Source organism: Andrographis paniculata, unplaced genomic scaffold (genome assembly GCF_009805555.1).
Source record: "Andrographis paniculata isolate CXL003 unplaced genomic scaffold, ASM980555v1 Contig15END, whole genome shotgun sequence".
NCBI lineage: Eukaryota > Viridiplantae > Streptophyta > Magnoliopsida > Lamiales > Acanthaceae > Andrographis > Andrographis paniculata.
The window spans coordinates 2,180,833-2,203,332 of NW_026137435.1; the positions used below are offsets into that span (position 1 = coordinate 2,180,833).

The following is a 22,500-nucleotide window of genomic DNA, read 5'->3' on the forward strand; positions in this document are numbered from 1 at the left end:
CCCGTGTTTAAAACGATTTCGTTGGTGTTGTGACTTTGAACACGGGCGTGTTTGTACAACCACGGCCGTGTTTAAACACGCCTCCTGAAACGGGTGTGTTAGGCAAATACAAGGTCAAACACAGCCGTGTACATATATATATACACAGCCGTGTGTGAAAAAGTGCAGAACAGGTGTTCTGACTTCAAGCACGGGCGTGTTTGCACGACCACGGCCGTGTTGTAACACGCCCTTTGAAACGGGTGTGTTATGCGGTCGAGGCAAACACGGGCGTGTCTTTGTTCAATACGGCCGTGTTCGAATCGGTCAGGGCGGTAACTGAGATGTAAGATTGAACACGGCCATGTTCAGTCCAAGTCAGCTGCCAAATCATCTTCCGTAACGGCCACGTCAGCATAGTTCGTTGAAGTTTGAATAGTGAGACTAAAAATGATAAATTTTGTTTAGTGTGGGACTAGTTTTGATAATTATTTTTGAATGAGACCAAAAATGAAAAAAAAAAATAGTTTTGAATGGGATTATAATTGATTTTTGCTCTAGTAAAAAATTGAATTTGAATAATTGTTTAATATGTGATATATATATATATGATATTTTGAATGTAAAATAAATTTATAATATAATAAAAAAAGACAAATCATTGTTGGATTTGATATTTTTGAAAAAAAAAAATACAATCTGAATAATAAAAATTGAGTAAAACCCATAAAAGAACACAACAAAAGATGTGTTTGTTTTGCAAAATTGTTGAAAAAAAATAAATATACATATATATATATATATGAAATATAAGAATTTGTGTATGAAATATAAAAATAATAAATGTACGTAGTATATTAATTATTTTGGAAAAATATGTGAGAAAAATAATAGAAAGAGCAAATCCTAATTTTTTTAAAAGTAATTTAACATTCAGCACTTTACGAGGCACTAAATATATTTGATATGATATTAAAAAAAAAAAAAAAAAGCCAATAACAAATAATTACCAAAATTTTCTGAAGGCTTGTATATAAATATAGTACTTATAAATGATTTTTTTAAACAATACAATTTAAATAATTTTTATTCATTTTTTTCTTTTACCTTTTCGTTTGAACTAATTTAGCAGCACTAGTATAACTGCACAAATTTTCCTGATGCCTTCATAGGTAACTTAAATAAAGAAAAAGAATTACACACAAACAGAGAACAGCAAGAACTATAAGCTCCGTTTGTTTTAAGATTTCTATCAATTTCTCTATTATGAAATTTCTACAGCTCCCTATTAAAAATAAAATTCATTTTATCTCACCAAACAAACACAAAAACAAATCAAACACACTATGTATGTCTATGTGACATCTATGTCCTACTAATTTAATTAAATACCAGAATCAAAAAATACTTTGGATAAAACCACAATGTAAAGAGCAGAATAGGGTTAAAAAAAATTTAAATAAAATAAAATAAAATCATATGGATGGTCACAAAATGGAAATTAATCACTCAACTCAAGGATATCTTTGTGCACATGCATGCAAGTAGAGCTGCAGTATTTATAATGGTATCGATGAAACGGTACCTTACCGGCGAGGGATGCACTGCAGCACGAGCATAGAATATCGGTACCAGTTGTGTTCTTAGCCTCTGCATTATTAGAAGTCCCTGATTCAGATTCTCGAGCTTTTTGTGCTGCTGCTATTCGTCGCTCAGCAGCAGCAGCTCTTTTTTCCCGTTCAGCATCGATCATTCTTTTCCGCTCCTCCTGGAAATAACAAGAGTAGGCTAAAGCATGCAGAGATGCAAATAAAGAGTGGGATGAAGTCACCTCTGCCTTTTTTGTTCCCTTAGTTATAAAATTTTTAAAAATTTTCAATGCAGAAATATACCAAATCAATCTTTCAGTTTTCTTCTAAAAACATATATTCATTTTTTCTGATCGGATCCTCCGTCCCATTAACACATCCTATCCCCTGTCCCCTATCCCCACACACATAACGTGTGTGTATATATACACATTATGTGTGTGAGGATAGGGGAATAGAGTTCATTTTTGGGACGGCGGATCCCATGGGTCATTTTTCATATAAAATACTCCATCCGTTCCAACTCAAAGTACCTTTTTTACCACATTTTTGCATGTCCCACTTCAAAGTATCATTTTCTATTTTAGTAAAAGTAATCATATACTAATACTAAAATACCCTTAACTTTTATATAAATTACAAATATACCATTACTACATATACAATTACTTTATACATAAAGTCAAAAGATAAAAATGTCAAAAACTCTTACAAATTTCCACTAACCAATAAACTATTATTATTTCTTAATCTACTATAAAATCCTTTGTGGACTCCAAAAACCCCTTTGGAGTGGGACGGAGAGAGTATTACTTTCAACAACTATTTTACTTAAAAAAAAAAAACCTTGCCCTATAGGTATACACAATGATTTGAAATGTAGTTAGTAAAATTCAAGTGGCCCCACGTGAAATTTCGATCATAAGAAATTTCATTGTGACGTAACAAAAGAAACAAAAACCAACTTGTAATATATGCGACATGTAGGGATGATTGCACCACAACTTAAGGGAGTAAAGGTACATGAGGTATCCAAAAAGCTAGTAGCTTCTAGACAAGAAAATGCATAAAATGACAATCATACGGCTCGTAAATCCAACCAATGTTCTTGTATTGTTTATGAACAATGCGACCATAATCGAATAGTAAAATGTAAAATACTAAACAGTAGTACCTCTCTGGACATTGTCATGGAACTGCTTGATAGAGAACTCCCTTTATGATTAGATGCACCTGACGCGGATGAGTGATTCTGGGCTTGAGCAGCTTCTGCCTGTTTTGTAAAGTTTATGGTAAAGCCAAAAAGAAATGAAAAGGCATCACCACATGAGTTTCGGAAAGAAAATTTTCTGAAACAACAGAACTTAAAAAAAATCCCATTCAGCAATCTTCAATTACCTAAAGAAATCTGTGGGGAATAATGCAACATGTAAAGCCAATTACACTAGGAAGAAACACATTAACCTGGACTCAGTTGTGACTTGTGAGCAGTAAGTAAGATCAAGTTTAGAGATGGGTATGTATCAAATGAACCAACCATTTCGACCATGATTTTGCAGCAGGCTGTGTCAAAAACCTTGCAAAACAATCTTAAGAGTCCATTTGTGACTTAAGATTGTGGTTGGAAATTCGATTTTACTTCTAGGAATGAGATATTGCTTGGTTAATGATTAATATATATTGAAGTATTTTAAAAACTATATTGTACTTCAATAAATATATTTAATGACTATTATTTCGTAGAAAATAAAATTGTATATAATACAAATAAATAAAAGTTATATATTTATACATGATTAACATAAATCAATTTTACAAAATATAGGGAGTTTTTTTGTAAATGTATATTTTGATTAAGAGAAAAATAAAAATAAACATAAGAAATCATAAGTATGGTCTCATTTTGAAAAACATTTGAGATGAAAAATATTAAGAACATAATGGCAACCACATCCCAACCAACAACCAAACACATCCTAAGTCAGCAGAACATAATTGAAATTAACCTGAGCCTTCTTTTCTTTTGCTTTTCGTAGTTTCTTCAACTCTTTTGCTCTTGCTTTCCTCTTCGCATCTTTCTCGGCCTGGTACAATCGGTATTTAACAAACACGGAGAAGGTAGAAATTAGTTCATTTTGCACAACCATACAAAAAGGTAGCTTGTTCAAAGAGGATTATTGGTGTAAGCAAATTATTAAAACATGTCGTCAACCTGCTTAGCAGCCTGAGACTCTTCCATCTCCTTCGTCAGTGCACTAGGTACATTAGCAGCATGCCAATCCCATTTCTCAAGGTTTGATGCCATGAAACGTCTGAAAGTATTCCTCACTTCCTTCTCACTAGTGACCATATACGGTGTTCGACCCCTCTCATCCTTAATGCAAGGATCTAGACCCTGTTCGAGCAATTCCAAAACTTTCTGAGCATTCCCAGACTTTGCAGCATCATGTAAAGGTGTTGATGTGCCGACAGTATCAGTTTCTTTCTTTGAATCATCGGACAAGGACAAACTGTCAATTTTGGTCGCAACAGAACATAATTTCCCCATTTCTGGATCCTTCGGAGTATCTCCCAACTCTGCTTTACTGGACATAGGGTTACTGTCATTTCTGACATTTGCATAAGGTAATAACTTCTCATCAGTAGTCAGAGATATTTCTTCACTTGTCTCGGGGGAAATTTGTGTCAGTAAGTTATATAGTCGTCTAGCTTCCTTAAAGGTAGGTCTTCGAACAGTTAATGAGATATTTCTAACTGCACGATGTTGGCAGATAAAAATAGGTTTATCTCCATCAAAAAGAAGTTGCCGGTTATTTGAAGGAGCATATAAAAACACGCAGGAGGCAACAGTGAAATATGGCTTCCAAGAAATAAGTAGCTCTTGAACATCCTGCACATTGAGTAAAACAGAACAAATTAATGATAGTATGAAATCATGCAGATACAAAGCTGTACAAGAAAGAATGAATTTTAGATTCTATCCCTGATTAGAGACGGATATGCTATACAATCCTAAGAGATGGAAGATCATCAAATCAGGTCTATGAAAATGCAAAAATTAGTGATCTTGAGTACAAGTACCTTAAGTACATTTCAAGAAAAAATTAAGGTGTGCTCACTTGTGTTTTCATCACTACTTTAACACTATACAATCTATAATAAAATATTTTTTTCCACTAAAAAACATTACATCCAAAACCTATTTTCCATTTAAAATATCACATCTAACACCTAGATTCCTTTCAAAATAATTCAAATAAGATCAAAACAGCCAAAACAATCCAAGATACATGTAAAAACTTCTGTAATACTTGCAAGCAAAGATCTGAAAACAAAGAAATAAACTCCATGAAAATAATGTCAAATATTACCATGAGAATAATCAAGAAACTCAAACCTTTTTAAGAGCTAATTCATTATATCGACGAAGTGAAGCTCCAGCTGAATGAATAGCCCGGCCTCCTGCATCTTTAGATGACTGTTTTTTCCCTGCCTTTGCCCTAACAACGTATCTACACATAAAGAATCAAGAGAAGAAGACAGTGAGTTATCAAAGCTTACCTGAGTGATGATTTAAGAACACATTAATATAGAAACGGGAAAAGAAAATTAACACGTTTTGCTGTCGTAAAAGTCAATGACCATGTACAAATTGTGAAACTTACAAAAGCTGAACAAGTTACATTGTGTGTATGTGTAGTAACCTCAAATCAAAGAAATTGGGGGCAGTTTTAGCACATACTTCCAAAAAGAAAAACAACTTTTTACTTCTTTTCATCAATTAACTGTGTGTGGGTATGTGTTTATGTTTTGGAAGAAAAGTAAGATATAGTCAATGAGCAGTGTATGTCCAGACACCCATATGCTTCAAGTAATTACAAGAATTGACTGTAATTGATGCCCACTTAGAAAATTTATTCCAGATCACTAAAACATCAACTTTTGCAAGTCCGGATGGCCTCAATTGAATTATTGTAATAGGCACAACAGAATCACAAGCTCATCAGAATGACAATCATGAAGAAAAATGACTTTAAAGTAAAACTATTAAACTATAAGAGCATCAGTCATAACAACATAAGAGAAAACAATGATCACAAGATGACAAAATGTGATTGTTTACCTGTATTTCAAACTTATTTCCGTGCTATTAAATCTATCGTTTTCTCTCAAAAAAAATCATATCTAACACCCATTTTTCATTCAAAACATCATAGTAAAAAATTATTTCACCTAAAAGACATCAAAAACCCAAAACACTAAAACAAAAGCAAACACAAGTAAACACACACTTTCAACAAAACTCCTCTGAAATAGCCATACCTGTGAAAAGTCTTGTGAGCCACAAGCGAATTACCATCAAAGACACACCCAGCAAAGTGTCCGCCTCTTGCAAGTAAAACAATTCTCAAGTAGGTATTATCTCTAGGTTCATGAAGCACATATTTCAGTTTTTCAATCACTTCTTTTGGCGTTAAATACACATCTCCAGCCCTATCCATAACAATTGACTTATCATTTTCGAAGGAAACGTGTTCGGATTCATCAAGTATCAAAGTTCTCCAAACAGAAACTCTCTCCCCACTCTGTAATTGTATAAATAATTTTTTCTTCGAAATTCCACCAGATTCTTGTCGCGGGTGGAGACTACCCTCCCTGTCATCCTCATTTTCTGATCCAGAAATGCTAGATACATCATTGTCTCTACATAACATATCCGACTTCTCTTCATCAAAGTCTTCCTCTTTAATAATATTTTTTCCAGCAACACTTAGCTTTATCTGCAACCGAAAGCAATCAAGTAAATCAAAACTTTAAATGAAAACAACTGAACTTTGATTGGGGGTGGCGCAAATAATTATTGAATTTGAACAATCTTAATTTCTAATTTAGACTTATATCCCAAAGAAGCTAAATACATAACAAACAAAAAAAGTTCCACCAAATTCATGCGTCAAACATTGTCAAAAAGTTCTGAAAGCTAAAACTTTGATTGAAAATGGAATAGAAGTTTTACTGCCAAAGCGCTTGAAGATTGCAAAAACATATAAACAAGAAATCATCCAATCAATCTCCAATAAAGAATAACGACCGCAGATTTAGAAGCGACAATCAACCTAATCCAACAAAGCAAGTTATCTCGTAATAGAAATTCATGTTTTCGATTAGACAACTTAATTCGGCTCCAAAATAGGGCGGAAATCACCATCTTGAAATACCATAAAAAACCAAACATATATCGATATGTTTTAATCCCTCTGGAACTCAGTTCAAGTCAATAAAATCGAAAGCTTTCAACTGACAAAACAAGATAAATGATGCATACATTGAACCGGTGGAGATCAGACTTGAAGTGCAGCCGCTGGTCTTGGAGAGAATCGAAGTCCGCCTTACAAGTGCTGCAAGACCATCTCTGCATAAGCTTGGCATCGCCGCTGGTGCTGCTGCTATCTTCGACTATCTCCTCCTCCAATTTCGATTGCTCCACATCGTCCTTGGGCGAGAGGTCGGAATCCACAAGCGAAGACAGGCCTGAGTGGAAGAGGCGGCACGAATCAAAAAAATCGCGTGGAACCTCGAAAATGGAACGAGGTCGCCTCGCCTCGTCTTGCTTGTTCAGCCTCCGGTCATGCTGCTTTGAAGGCTTATCGACGGCGGTGGCAGCGGCGGCCGGGGGAGGAACTTCGCTCGCCATAGAGAATAGGCTCGAATGATTCGGCTTTGCTTAATGCTTATCGTCACTTTTTTTTTTTTCCTATTTGAAATATTTGACATTATTCATATATATTAACTTAAAAAAATTAAATTAAATATTTATACTTTATTTAAAAATATTTTATTCAAATATATGTATATATTTAAAATACTAGGCTTAAAATCTATTTTTAATTAAATTTATTTGCTAATCAACTTGTCTCGATTATAAATTAATAAATTAAGATGGTTATAAAATGTCTCATTTGTTTTTTTTGCTTCATTGTATTATCTATCTCGATTAAAAATATTTTTATATTTGTATAACAATTATACAAATATCATTATAATAGTATTATAAGATACTAAAAAAATATATTTGGTTGATTTGCAATGCCGTGTTTCTATAATAATTAATATTCAAATATAAAAAAATAAATAAATAAGACGTACAGAGATAACATAATATTTTCAGAGGAAATTCGATTTTAATAAAACATATATGTAATATTTAATTATATTTTTTCGTCTCATTTTAAAGAGATCATTTATTTTTTTATATATTAAAAATAATTATATTTTATTATTTAATAAATACATATAAAATAGTTTGATATTTTTTCCCTTGTAAAGAACAAATAAAATAACAGTATTTTTGTAATTTAGGTAGAGATAGATGTATTTTAGTATTTGTGTATAAAATGCTTTTTAGTGATATAGGAAAAAAAAATACTTTTGTGACAAATAAAAAAAATAACATTTTAAATTGAGACGGATAAGTATTAATTATTGTACAATAAATATCAATCATTAATTGAAATTATGTTTATAATAAAGCAAAAATCAATTATAGTCCAATTCAAAACAATTTTTTTCATTTTTGGTTTCATTAAAAAATATTTATCAAAACTAATCCCACGCTAAACAAAACTTATCATTTTTAGTCCCACCGTTTAAATTTTAACGGATTGTGTTGACGTGACAATTACGGAAGCTGATTTGGCAGCTGAGTCGGACCGAACACGGCTGTGTCACATAAAACATGGCCGTGTTCAATCTTACAGCTAAGCCACCGCCTTGACCGATTCAAACATGACCGTATTGAACAAAAACAAGCCCGTGTTTGCCTCAACCGCAGAACACACCCGTTTCAGTGGTCGTGTTCCAACACGGCCGTGTTTATACAAACACGTCCGTGTTCGAAGTCAAAACACCAGTTGTTCTTCACTTTTGTATACACGGCCGTGTATATAAATGTACACGGCCGTGTTTTGACCTCGTGTTTGCCTCAACCGTAGAATACACCTGTTTCAGTGGGCATGTTCAAACATGGCCGTGTCTATACAAACACGCCCGTGTTTGAAGTCAGAACACCAACGAAATGGCTTTAAACACGGGCGTGTTTAGTCAAACATGGCCGTGTTAAAGGGTATAGAATTCCCTAACGTTAGCATACCTGTCGCATTTGCTTCTCTTGATCATTAGGATGGTTTACTTGAAAGATTTTGATTTTAAGCTTTGGTTTTGAATAGTAAAATTTTAAATTAAAATAGTTATTTAATGTGATAGAAATATGTATTGATGTGATATTTTGAATATAAAATCAAATTTTTGTGTAATATAATAAATAATCAATAGGTGTTTGATTTGATATTTCTTGGAGAGAAAAAATGTTGGAATAGTAAAATCGGGGTGGAAACTCTACAAGTAAACAGACCAATATGTTTTTAGTATTACCAATATATTAAATAGAAATAAAACCTAATAATATATTATACTCCCTCCATCAAAGTACAATAGACATTCAAACAAAACATTCGCAAACTACATATGTATTTAATCAGAGTCGTCATCTCCTCCATCCATCAACATCCGTGTTGTGCAAATCTTCACTTTCCCGTCCTGCCGTAGTGTCCTCTGCTGGGGCTGGTGCATAAGAAGGCTGGGCCGACGGATAAGGAAACAAAAAATGCTTGTAAAGGCCTTCAAACGATGTCTGTATCCTTTCCTCCATATGATCGAATCGGAGATTCATCTCAATACGCAACTTAGCGATGGATGACTCCTAGTTGGAGATCTTATGTTGAACCCTACGACAAGGCTGAGGGCATGCAGCCTCTCACTCAACCTCGTCGCCCTGTGCAGGATCATACGGGTTCATCTCCTCAGCAACCCTACCAACCAAAATATAACGCTCTCGTCCTCCTTGTGTCTAATTTTCGTAACCATACCCATAGACTATAAGGTGTGAAACCACACAGCATCATAAGACAACAAGGCTCCTCCGTCACATCATCAAATAGTCCAAGACCTTTTGCCAATCGAGTGACATAACGCCCAATAGCAATTCCTCCAAAACGTTTATCCTCAACTTGATGTAAAAGGATCATCCATATACTACTCCCGTACTCTCTCTACGACCAGATAATGTATGAGCCAAAATATAATGAATATACTCGCAAAGGTGCATACCGGAGCCTCGATGCCTTCGACAAGGTAGGATTGTGAAATTGCTCTGTGTTAATCTGCGACCAGAATTGATGAGCATTTTTCAGTATCGAAATGGGCAAGTCCTTAAAATCCGGTGAATCCACGAACTCCATATCATACAAACCCATGATTGCAGCAAAATCAGACAGTGAAATTGAAAGTATCTTGCCTCTTAGTCGAAAAGTTAGCTTCTTTGGCTTTTCGTAGTGATAGTTAATTGAGTCGTGCATCAACGTAGTCAAGAATTCCAACATCGAACTCTTGTAAGTTACAATGCCCACCGAAATCAGCTCCTCTACTTCCCCTTCTATGCCCAGAGTCTCTAGTAATTTGCTATCGATATGCTTACTTGTAAAAAAAGTTTTAATCTTCAAACGCTCATACCGTTCAACATACTTTTGTTCTTGAAAAATCAAATTATTAAGCATCTACATCATCCAAATTTGTATTGTCCCTTGATGAACATGCAACGTTCTTGCCGCTTCGTTGTTTTTTCCCCTTAAGTGACATCCCTTAAAATTAAAAAATAAGAGTTTACAAAAACTAAATCCCACGAAATCAAGTTGAATGTAGCAAAAAATTTCAATACAACCTCAAGAACAAAGTATTATACTACATTGTTCAAAAAATCCAACAAAATCCCTGAAGAACAAATTACTTTAACACATTCTTCAAAAAATCCCTAAAGAACAAAGTTTTATACCACATTGTATAAAAAATCCAACAAAATGAAGTTTAATGTTGTAAAAAATTACAATGCAACATCAAGAACAAAGTATTATACCACATTGTTCAAAAAATTCAACAAAATCCCTCAAGAACAAAGTATTATTTCACATTGTTCAAAAAAATTAACAAAACCTTAAAAACCAACTAGAAAAAAACTTCTTTTTTTTTTTCAAAAATCTCCCAAATAGCAAAACAAAACCCTACCGCCGCCGTTGTCCGTCGCCGCCGCCTACGTCGTCGCCGTCGTCTAAAGATATTTCGAACACGGCAAATTTGATTTTTGCCTCCCGTGTTCGACCGATTCAGGTTTTGAAAAAACCTAACCTACCTCAAACACGGCCGTGTTAATTCAAACAAACCCTGCCCATATTGTAATTCCCACACGGCCGTGTGATAATACAACACACCCATGTTTTGGAACATTCGAAATGTTTACATACACACCTATGTGTTAGTAAACACGCTTGTGTTCGTTCTTAAAGTTTTGGTATAAATGTTCATCAAATTAAGGTATCCAAAAAAAAATACCTACTAAAATAACGATATTAATTACTTCAACAAGATAATCTAAATTCATCTACATCAAGGTAATTCAAACCGTCTACAGTAAGATAAGTCAAATCCAACATCACAATAAATATAAGACAACATAAAATCAAATCAAATCAAATCCACGTAAGCATGCCCCAAAATCACAAAGTATCTTAACATAGCCCACTTGATCTTCCACCTTCATTTGTTGCACTCACTCCAAGTGTTCTTTTTCTTACCTATGTCATACAAAGTGTAAGAATATGTTGTATAAAAAGTCAATATATGTACCAATATATTAAGAAACAACATAAGTTACACGTACTGTTAACTTTACGATGGAAGCTTGTGGTGTAGGAGTCTCAACTTGTTGAGTTTGTGTAGTGGAAATATCTCTGTGACAACTCGTCAGCAAGTTGCATCCCGTCCGCCATGAAATTTGACTCCATCAAACATGCTTTTCTCTTTTGATAACCCTTGAAAGTATGCCCAGAAAGCCCACAATATTTGCAAGTTCTTCTTACTTTTTGTCTTGGCAGAGTACTATCTCTGACTTTTTTTTCTTGTGATCGACCTTTCTACATTACTTCGTTGGGGTCGCGTCTCTTATCCTTCTTAAGCCTTTCAGCAGCTCGTCTGACACTAGGAGGAAGTGGTGGAGGTAATTCAGTTTTTGGCCACATTTTTTGACCATCCATTGCACCAATAGAATACGAATATATTTTATTGAATGTCTCAACATTGAGTATTTCGTCAACAAAGTCCTCCAGATTTAATTGTTGCCCACATATAGCATTCATCGCATGGCGACACGGGATCCCACATAACTCCCATTTTCTACAACTGCAAGATTTTTGTAGAATGTCAATAACGAATCGATTCTCATCCGAACAATAAATCTCGTAACGCCAATCATCGACTTTAGCGGGTGCGTAAGAAGAAGCCGTCTGAATGTTTTTCTTCATAATTCTTACTATCTTCGAGCAAAAGTGCATATCCCCCCATTTTCTATGTGCCATCTCTCTTCGATTCTGAAGTTGTGTTAATAAATATCTTCTAATTCACTCCAACATCGGCAATATCGTCATTTCTCTTGCATATAATATTATGCTATTGAATAACTCACATAAATTATTCAGGATCATATCACATTTAGAAAATGTAGCAAAATGTGATCTTGACCACTGGGACGGTGGCTTGTCGGCAAGCCAATCAATGCATTTCGGATCAAACTCTTGAATTTCTTTCATCACCTCATCACACTCGTAGACAATACTTGCATCAGCAGCCATCCAAATCAATCTTTTATATGCAAGACCTTCAAATCCTGCTGCTTTCATGTTTCCATACAAATGCCGAACACAAAAATTTCACATTTGGGGAAAATCTTTTCCATGGCCGGCATGAGACCTTTTTGTTTGCCGGATATAAAAGTATAACCATTGTGCTCTATATTCAAATAACCTCTTAACATAGTAAAAAACCATTCCAAGCTTCGTGGGTCTCGCTCCCAACAACATCATATGCCAAGGGATACAATTCATTGTTGGGATCAATTCCAATAGCAGTTAGTAGAATATCTTGACAAGGACCTTTTAGGTGACAACCATCAACTCCGATGATTGGTCGACATCTGGACTGAAAACCATGCATAAACGATTTCAAACATATGTAATACTTACTAAATCTGCGTCGTTCATTCAAAAATTTGCCTTTCAACTGCATCAAAACAGTTGACCCAGGATCACACTATCGTAAAGCTTCGGCATAGTCCCACAATTTTCCATATTGCGCTTCGGCATCACCTTCAATTGCTTTCAGTGCCCATTTTCGAACTCTGTATGCTTATTGTTGGGATATATTACATCTAATGTCTTCTGTAACGTCTGTCATAAATCCCTTTATACGTCATTTTGGATCTGATCGAAACAACGACTCATATTTCTTTGCAATCCACGTCGACTTAACATTCTTTACATTCAAGTCACACATACAATCATGGTTGCAATTATATGTTCTGAGTTGAAAAGATGCTTGATCATTCAACTTTAATGCGTTTATTTTCCAATTGGAATTCTCAACGGCACATCGGACATAAACTCTTCTTTTATCATTTTTGACAAATTTCAAACTTCTCATTGTCTTGACAACGTGATTATGAACTGCATTTTTTTTAAAAAAAATTCGAGCTAAAAATCATCCCAAAACTAAAAGCGGGATCATACTTTGATGTTGGATCATAAATGGCATATGACTCTATCTCATCAACATCGGACTCAACAAAGTTGGTTAAATCTTTCTCTTGAGAATCACCAAGTGACATCTCATCTTCAGAATTTTGGTGTATTATGAGCCTTTGATTTTCATTAAACTTATCTATATCCACATTGCTCTCAAACAATGACCGATCAATTCTATCATCTTCCAAATCTTGTTCTTTCATTATATAATCAAAATCCTCAAAATCCGATTCACTAAGCATTTCATTTCACTTATCTTCTCCTCTAATTTCATTACAATCTATATCTATATCTTCATCGTTCATTTCTTCAACACCTTTTTCTTATCGTAATTCATTTCTATGATAATGAATTTTCTCCTACAATACAAGTTATAATATAACACATATTCAATACACTAGTTATAAAATACAAAAATTTATGCATTAATTAATAAAAAAGTACATTATATAAAACTTATCTCTATAATATTCATTTTTTTCATACAATATAATTCATTAATTACAAAAAAATGCATGCTATACATATTATCCTTTTTAAAATCATAAAAAAAAAATAAAGAAATAAAATTGACCTCTTTACTCCAAAGAAATAAAATATAATAGGTGGACTGTGAGGTTGGAATGTTGAAAATGTGGGGTTGTAATGTTGGGGGATTTAGAAGCAAAAATGTTGTTGTCGGCTGTGTGGTTGTGTTTGTTGGGTTTTTGTTTTTTTGATGACGTGGGAACCTGCAGCCGCTACCCGAAAGTGCGCACTGGGTAAAATCTCCGGCCGAACCTAATACCCTGTAAACAAGGCCCGACAAGCAAGTCACACTAGGTGAACCATGTGTGGCAGGTGACCTAAGGCGTCGGGGATTTGAACCCATAACTTCACGGTCACAAGTCCAACCCCCACACCACCAGGCCATCCCTTACGGGACATGTGGGACTAGGGTTTTTTATGTGAATGAGGTCAAACACGACCGTGTTGGAACACGCCCACTCAAACGGGTGTGTTCTGCGGTTGAGGCAAATACGGACGTGTTTTTGTTCAACACGGCCGTGTTCGAATCGATCAGCGTTGTGGCTGAGCTGTAAGATTGAACACGGTCGTGTTCGGTCCGACTCAGCTGCCAAATCAGCTTCCGTAACTGCCATGTCAGCACAATCCGTTAAAATTTGAACGCTGGGACTAAAAATGATATGTTTTGTTTAGTGTGAAACTAGTTTTGATAAATATTTTTGAATGAGACCAAAAATGAAAAAAAAATGATTTTAAAGGGATTATAATTGATTTTTGCTCTTTATAATAGAACATATCATACAAATATTATGTACATATGTAGAGTCATAATAAATTTGGCAACAAAATTAATCTCGTCAATAAATAAAGTATTGTAATTAATATCTTTCGGAAAAAAAAATAATATAATTTTTTTGAGGGAATAAAAAAATTTAATCTAATCTCTTCAAAACTGAAAAATAGCATACAATGAAAAGAAATGTCATAAACTCTTCATGTCAGTCAATCGGAATGCGCCATGTGGCCTCGTCCGGAAAGAAAACCAATGCTACATCTCCCATAGAGGTTATGGCGAAGTCATTCAACACACCGAAATTCATTCGAAGACTTGAACAATTACAAGTCTCTGGATTTTTAATGCAATGTTTTTGTGTCATTCGAAGTGTTTTTTTGTCGAAATGTCATTGATTTTAACAAATAATCCAATATTAGTCGATAATTTGATGAAGTTAACATTTTTCGTCATATGTCTAAGCCTTTGGGAAAATCAAAGCCACAAAATCTGCTGCAAAAGATGTCAAAATCAAGGAAAAGACTCAAGTTCATCACAAAGCTTCAAAGTGTCCGCCCCGTTCTTCATCAAATCTTCAAACCCATCCCTCTTCGATCCGAAAATAAAAAAGATACGTCGCTAAAAGCATTACATACCACCAAATTCTACTCTGCAAAGATCAAATAATCAAATATGCCAAAGAAAATCTTCAAACCAAAGATCAAATTTGCCTAAATCCTTCGAAATAGTTCGAACAAAGATCAATTCATTTTAAACCATCTGAAGCCAACTCAAATATCAAGCATTTATTCAAAGCCTCTAGACTCATTCAAATTCGAGTTGAAAGACAACTCGATCCACAAGAAAAATCAGAGGGTTCAAATTGAGAATATAATCCGCTTAAATTCAATTTGAATTGAATATAATTTATACGAATATTCGTATTTATAAAGATAATATAATTAACTGTAAACCAACAATTCCTTTAATGCAAAACACAGGCATTTAGGACTCCAGCAACATCCAACAGTGTAAGAAAAAAATAATATATTATATTAATAATATAACTAATTTTAGTATAAAACCAATAATTTTATAATAAAATATTTTATAAATCCGTAAATTTAGCACTAGATTGTAGCACTAGATTGTTTTACTTATATATTTTAGTAAAAATGCATAAAATTTATTGCGTGAAATTTCTTTAACGTAAAATTTTTCATTCAAAAGTGATATTAATTGTAAAGTTTTTCATTCAAAAGTGATATTAATTGTATATATGAACCAAATAATGTAAATTTTATACAAATAAAAGAAATAAATAATTTTAAATAATTTATTTAATAAAATAAATAAATGAATGAATAATTGATTATATTTTTATTTTAATTTTTTTAAAGACAAATTGTTATGTGATTTTTACAAAAAATTATAAAAATAAACGATTCATCAATTATTTATTTATTTATATTATTCAAAAAAAAATTTTAAAATATTTTACGTCTGTAGAATCAAACATCAATTTTGAAGGAGAGAATATTTTGTACAAACTTTAAATTAAAAAAAAAAAAATACTAAGACAACCTCAAGATAAGTTAAATATAAAAAATGTTAATAATATGGCTCAAAGTAGTGAACACTATGAGTATGATTATAATATATATATATTATACTCCCTCGTTCCTTAACAATTTATCCATTTTTTCATTTTGATCCGTATTATAACAAAGTATTCATTTCATTTTTTTTAGTAATTATATTATCCGCCTAAGATTACAAATAACCTTTCCAATTTACAATATATTATACAAATTTCATTACCTTTATATCATACAATATTAATACGGTTAATTTAGTTTTTTTACCTTTATTTCTACTTTATCCCAATATAATACTAATATTTCTAAAACTCCATGCAAAAAGTAAATGAATATATAGATATAGGATGGAGGGAGTATATTTTAATTTTAATATTTTTATAAGAAAAATAATTATTAAATATAGTAATTTAAGAAAATATATAAAAATATTTAAATATAAACTTAAAAATTACATAACAAAAAAATAAACTTTTTTTTTTTTTTTATATTTTATTTAAATTACTTTAAAAATATTCAAAATATTTCAATGCCATGTAAAAATGGGCTAGACAGTCCATTCCAGCATGGCCCAATTAATTTGATGAAAAGCCCAAAACCTAAAAATGCCTTTCTTTAAATAAAGTGGGAATAATCAGTATATAAACCATGCCTTAATATATGTATTGTCAAGTGAATTTTTAATCCTGACCTTGAAATCATAAATTCGCAACTAATGCTATTATAAAATACCCATCATTTTCAATCCCAAAACTAAAATAAATAAATAATAATAAAATTATCCAACAATTATATACGCCCTTTGCCTCTAATATAATTTTTTTTTTTTAAAAATATCATTATGTTAGTATTATAAAACATAATAAAATATTTTTGTAATTTTTTTTAATTATACTATATTTTAATATAATAATTAATATTAAAAAAATACGCAAATAAAACCTTTTAGAGCTCGACGGAAATAGTATTTATTATAGACAAACAAAATTGAAATTGAAACATTAGGTCATCCGCATCGATGAAACATAACATGGACTTCTTCCATCTTTCTCTTCTCTTCCACGGTCATATTCTCTCTGCCACGTCATCGGAGAAATTCATTTCATTTTATACCTTCATCAAATAAACTCATTTACACAAATTTTAATTTCTCTTTTCTCCATATTATTAAATTATATATTTTTCAAATAATTTAAATAATAATAATTTTTATCTAATATACATATTTGTTAGTATTTATTTATTTAATAATTTAATTTATAAACAATAACAAATATTTATTATTAATGTGATGTGAAAATTTAATTTTATGATACAATTTTTTGTATTTATGTCTTTTTAAAAAATAAAATAAATTATATTGATTTGATATTGCAATGATAAATATAAAAATTGTGTAATAAATTAATACAATAAATTAATTAAAATTTTATTTAAAAAAATATATTAATATTGGTATCATTTTGTAAAGAATAAAATTTTATAAAATATAAAAATATAAAAATTATTAATAAATATTTATATAATATATAAAAGATAACTAAAAAAAATATTTTTTTTTTGCTACATGGCAAAAATACACTTATGTCACTGTTTAAGTGTTTAAGGGCATCCACATCGAGAAACCCCCACGTCATTGAGGGAAGAGAGCACCGGGAAGAGAGCACCAATGCTCTGCCCAGCAATTCAGCAGCGTTGCTGTATTTAATATTGCCACGTGTCCCAATTAAATTGGGATACGTGGCAAAAAAATTTTAATATTTTTTTAATTAATTTTTTATATAGTTTATTTAAATTATATATATTAATATTTTTTATATTACATAAATTTTTATTTTTTTATAAAATAAAATTAATATTGAATATATATTTTTATTTATTTAAATATAATTAATTTATTATAATAAATATTGACATATTTTTATTTAATAATATTTTTAATTAAATATAATCAATTAATAATATTATTTTAAAAAATTAAAATATGAACATAATAATAATAATCATATTAATAAATATTTGTTATAACATATAAATTAAATTATTAAATAAATATTAAGAAATATGTATATTAAATAAAATTATTATTTTTTAAATTATTTTAAAAATAATATAGAAAAAAAATTAAAATTTGTGTAAATAGATTTCTTTGATGCAGATATAAAATGATATAAATTTTTACAGCGACGTGGAGAAGAAGAGAGATGAAAGAAACCCGAGTTTCATTGATGCAGATGGCCTAGTGAAGTTACTGCAGAATCAACCTCCGCTACACCTGGCACTAAAAATAATTGATTTTTAATTTTTTTTTTAAAGAGAAATCCACCAATGTGGATGCTTAGGCCATCTCTAATCCTGACTCTCAGTATTTTTATTTCAATCATAATTCTAAGTATTTAATTTTTTTATTATTTTAAATAACTTTTTATATTTATAATTGAAAATATTTTTTTAAAAAAATTAGAAAAATAAAAAATAAATTTAAAAATAAAAATAAAATAAAATAATTTCAAAAAAAAAAAAAAAAAAAGCATTGGCGTTGCTAAAATAAATTTGAAGGCGGCTTCGGATGCTCTCATAATCAAATTAATTTTCACCAACCCAGCGCCAGATGCTCTTATAATCAAATTAATCTTCACATTTCCATACTAATGAATGTGATTTGATTATGCATCTAATGTAAAGAATCAAGATGTGTCGGTGAGGTGGCATTGGATTTTAGACAAAAAAACGAAGAGTCCCTATACGTGTTGTTCAAACTCTACATGCGATAAATCTCACCAATTCTTCAGACACGATTATTAAATATTATGCATAAAGATGAGAGATATGTATTTGTTCCCAATGGCAATGTCCAGCTTTTGTTTTCGAATTTGACCTACTGTGGACTGGACCCACCCGACAAGAGTCTGTCCGACTCCACGTGCCGCCGGTTATCATTACAACCACCGACACACCCAAAGATACACACATATTATCAATAATCAAAAATAGGGTTTCCAAAATCAAATGTATGTTTAGCGACTTGGAGATTAAATTAATGGAGACAACATAATTATTATGAACATGTAATGTAATTTATGTATAGAAGAGATGACCAAGGAAGAATTCAAGACAAAATGATAAAATACTGACTGGTAGAGCAATAATCACTCGAATTCAATCTGTCGCAGTCTCTCATCAATGAAATATGTCGGAAACGCAGCAGATAAATTAAAATAAAATCAGAGAGAAAAGAGATGAACGGCGGCGATTCTGTGGTGAGAAAACCTGACTCGGAAAAGGACAAAATTAATTTAAAATATATAAATAAAAAGGAAACAAAAAAGTGCAGCAAACCTGAGGCGAAACGACGGTTACGACAACAGCACGGAGGCCAGCACGGTAACCGACGCTGCTGCGACCACCGTTTTCATCACGGTTGGAGATTTCAGAGCGCCGCCGGCGTTGTTGGAGGTGCTGTTCTGTGAATCTGCGGTTGGACCATCTGACGGGGAAGCGGCCGGCGATTTCGACGGCGGCGCCGGGGGAGAATGGAAAGGAGATGGAGCTGCGGCGGATTTAGGAGATGGAGCCTCCGCTACAGGAGCCGGAGATGGCGAGGTTTCCGGTGCAGGACCTGGCGCCGGCGCCGGAGCCTTGCCAAAGAGCTCGACAGGGAGGAGCATATTGTCGACGGTGAAAATGCAGAGCGGAGTGGAGTCGAGCACGGTCGACGCAACTCTCGAGGTTCCGACTCCGGTGACCAGAGAAACGGAGTCACCGGCGGTCTTCACGCTGAGGTCGTACTTCCCGGCGCCGTTGGTTGCGAGAGTCTCGATTCTACCAGTACTCTGTTTCAAAGTTCCGATCGGAGAGTAACTGGCGAGCGCGTGGTACCGCAGGACGGAATCCACCTCGGCACTGGTGAGCTTGCTCAGATCCGGCGCGCCGGTGGCCTTAAACGCCTCGTCGTTCGGCGCGAAAATGGTGAGGCCTTTGTCCAATGCGGACTGGTAGATCTTCAAAACACCAGTCGATACAATCAGCGAAGCAAAGGTTTTACACCCTGCCTTCTCCAGCAAGGCTGTTATATTGACGCTAGACGCCGACGGCGCCGGTGCCGTCAGAACCGCGCTCGGAGCAATCGCCTTACTGATCTCAATAACGGACAAATTGTACGGAACTTGCACCACCGACTTAGCGAACGTCGAGTCGAGAGACGAACCAGGAACGCCGGATCCGAATCCAACCTTGCCGCCTTTCAAATCCGTAATATTCACGAATCCAAGGTTACCGCCGGCGTTCCCCGTCGTCTGGTACAGCGTGGTTGTGAGAACCGAACCTTCGGCGATTTTGTGGAGCTTCGGCGCGTCGAAGTAGTCGAGGAGCACATGCAATGCGAGGATGTTTTTCACCACACTGAGAGGATATTTTCCGGTGTACGCTGACAGACCTCCGTTAGGAATGACGCAAACCGTCACCGGCTCGCGGCTGTTGATATCGTCGGCGAGCTTAGTTTTCGTGAGCAAGTCATTGAACTCGCTATACTCAGGATGAGCGGAGAGAAGATCGGTAATATTGAATCCTTCGACGGCGACGGCGAGAATCGCAACGGCGGCGAGGCAGAGCGTTATGGAGGAGGCGGCCATGGCGGAAAACGTGGCGTTGCCGTGCAAAAGGTGAAAGGAAGAGAGTGATATTTCCAATAGACAAAGGCGGTATTGTAATTATACCACTGGCACTCTACTCTCGTGTGCGCCACGTCAGCATTCTAGACGTTTCCCCTGGTCACGCCTAACGTTCGCCGAATAGAAAAAAATATATATATATATATATATATATGTAAAAGTAATAATAATAAGAATAATAAGAATTGGCGTTATTTAGAAATTAGTTATATTTATTTTTGGGGTATTTATAAAATAATTTTATTTTATGTAGATTTTTAGTAAAGTGTTTGGTCCCCATAACTGCACAATAATGTAATGAATGGCAATGGCCATGCTAACTCTAGTTTAAAAGTAACCAGGGTTAAGAGTGTGGTTATGTTAAAAAAGGGCAGTTACGGTTGGGACGGGAGCATGTGATAGTTAATTTTTTGGGGCACAGCTGCAACTTGCGAAGTCTGATTTGTGAAATGACTTTATAGCCCTTCCAAGGGTGTGTATATATTTTTAATGTAATTTTAAGATTTTGTTTAATGAAATTATTCCCAAAAAATAGTATTTTTATATAAAATATAGAGAATTTTATAAATAATATAAAAATAATAAGTATATATAATATATATATTTTTTGAAAATGTATTTTTTTGAGAATTATGAAAAAATACAATTGAGTTTATTTGTTTTGTATTTTAATTTGAAAAAAAATTTTAGGTGAAATATAAAAAATTATATAAATAATATAAAAATAATAAATATGTATAATATATTAATTCGTATTATAAAATATGTTGATTTCTTAAAAAACAAAACACAATTATTAAATACAAATATGAAGTTGCTTGTTTAATATTTTAATTTTTTAAAATATAATATTTAATATATATTTTTATTTAAAATATCGCATTTTAAATATATAGTAAAGAACTCAATTAAACAATCTATAATTATTCAGATTGTTCATATATTTAATTTTTAATTAAAATTATACCAATATCGTCGTTATGTATAAAATATACTATATTTGTTCAAAACAATTAACATATTTGGTTAGTGACACAGTATTTAAAAGCTTTAGTAAATTATAATATTATTTTATTAATTTTTTATATTAATGGTGTTTTTGAAATTTAAAAATAAATCAATATATGTAATTAAAAAAACTAAAATATATTAATATATATCTAAAAAAATATATGTAATATGAATATTATTTCACAAAGAATAAAATTTTATATAATACAAATAAATAAATATATATTTATTAATTTATGATTAATATAAATTAAATTTATAAAAAAATATAAAATTTTAAATATAGATAAATAAAAACATGTATTTAATGGAGAAGAGGATAAAAAAAAAAAGTAGATATTACATATAATAAGAATTTAGTAATATTAATTAATTTATATTTATTAAATATATTTAAAATAAATAAATTTATTATACTAAAAATTATGTGGAGTGTTAACAAATGTGTAATAAAATATATTGAATGATAGTGACGGTAATTATTTTACAATATACTATAGATAAAGAGACACTGAATTCCATATGCCCGTACTTTTAACATTTACAACAATGGGAAATATTTGATGACTCCTTTGCATCACAAGACTAAAAGAATGTGCGTGTAGTGATGCTTTGTCGCTTTTTTTTTGTTTTTAAAGGCATAACATGGCTCTCTTAAGATACATTTCCAACAAATTTTTTATACTAATA

General features: G+C 32.5%; 2 protein-coding genes across 2 annotated transcripts; both read right to left on the minus strand.

Annotated features, from left to right (window-relative positions):
• Positions 1–1,463: 1,463 nt before the first annotated feature.
• Positions 1,464–7,311, minus strand: LOC127260338 (uncharacterized). The gene is made up of 7 exons (XM_051288056.1): positions 6,895–7,311; positions 5,892–6,349; positions 4,966–5,080; positions 3,781–4,458; positions 3,575–3,652; positions 2,743–2,841; positions 1,464–1,747 (listed from the first exon to the last, which is right to left on the minus strand). Exons 1-7 carry the CDS (start codon positions 7,261–7,263, stop codon positions 1,481–1,483), a joined length of 2,064 nt encoding a protein of 687 aa, XP_051144013.1. The 5' UTR covers positions 7,264–7,311; the 3' UTR covers positions 1,464–1,480.
• Positions 7,312–19,231: 11,920 nt separating this feature from the next.
• On the minus strand, positions 19,232–20,865 carry LOC127263238 (fasciclin-like arabinogalactan protein 8). The gene is made up of 2 exons (XM_051292264.1): positions 19,469–20,865; positions 19,232–19,399 (listed from the first exon to the last, which is right to left on the minus strand). The coding sequence occupies exon 1, from the start codon at positions 20,758–20,760 to the stop codon at positions 19,486–19,488; it is 1,275 nt and encodes a 424-aa protein (XP_051148221.1). The 5' UTR covers positions 20,761–20,865; the 3' UTR covers positions 19,232–19,399; positions 19,469–19,485.
• Between the last annotated feature and the right edge of the window lie 1,635 nt (positions 20,866–22,500).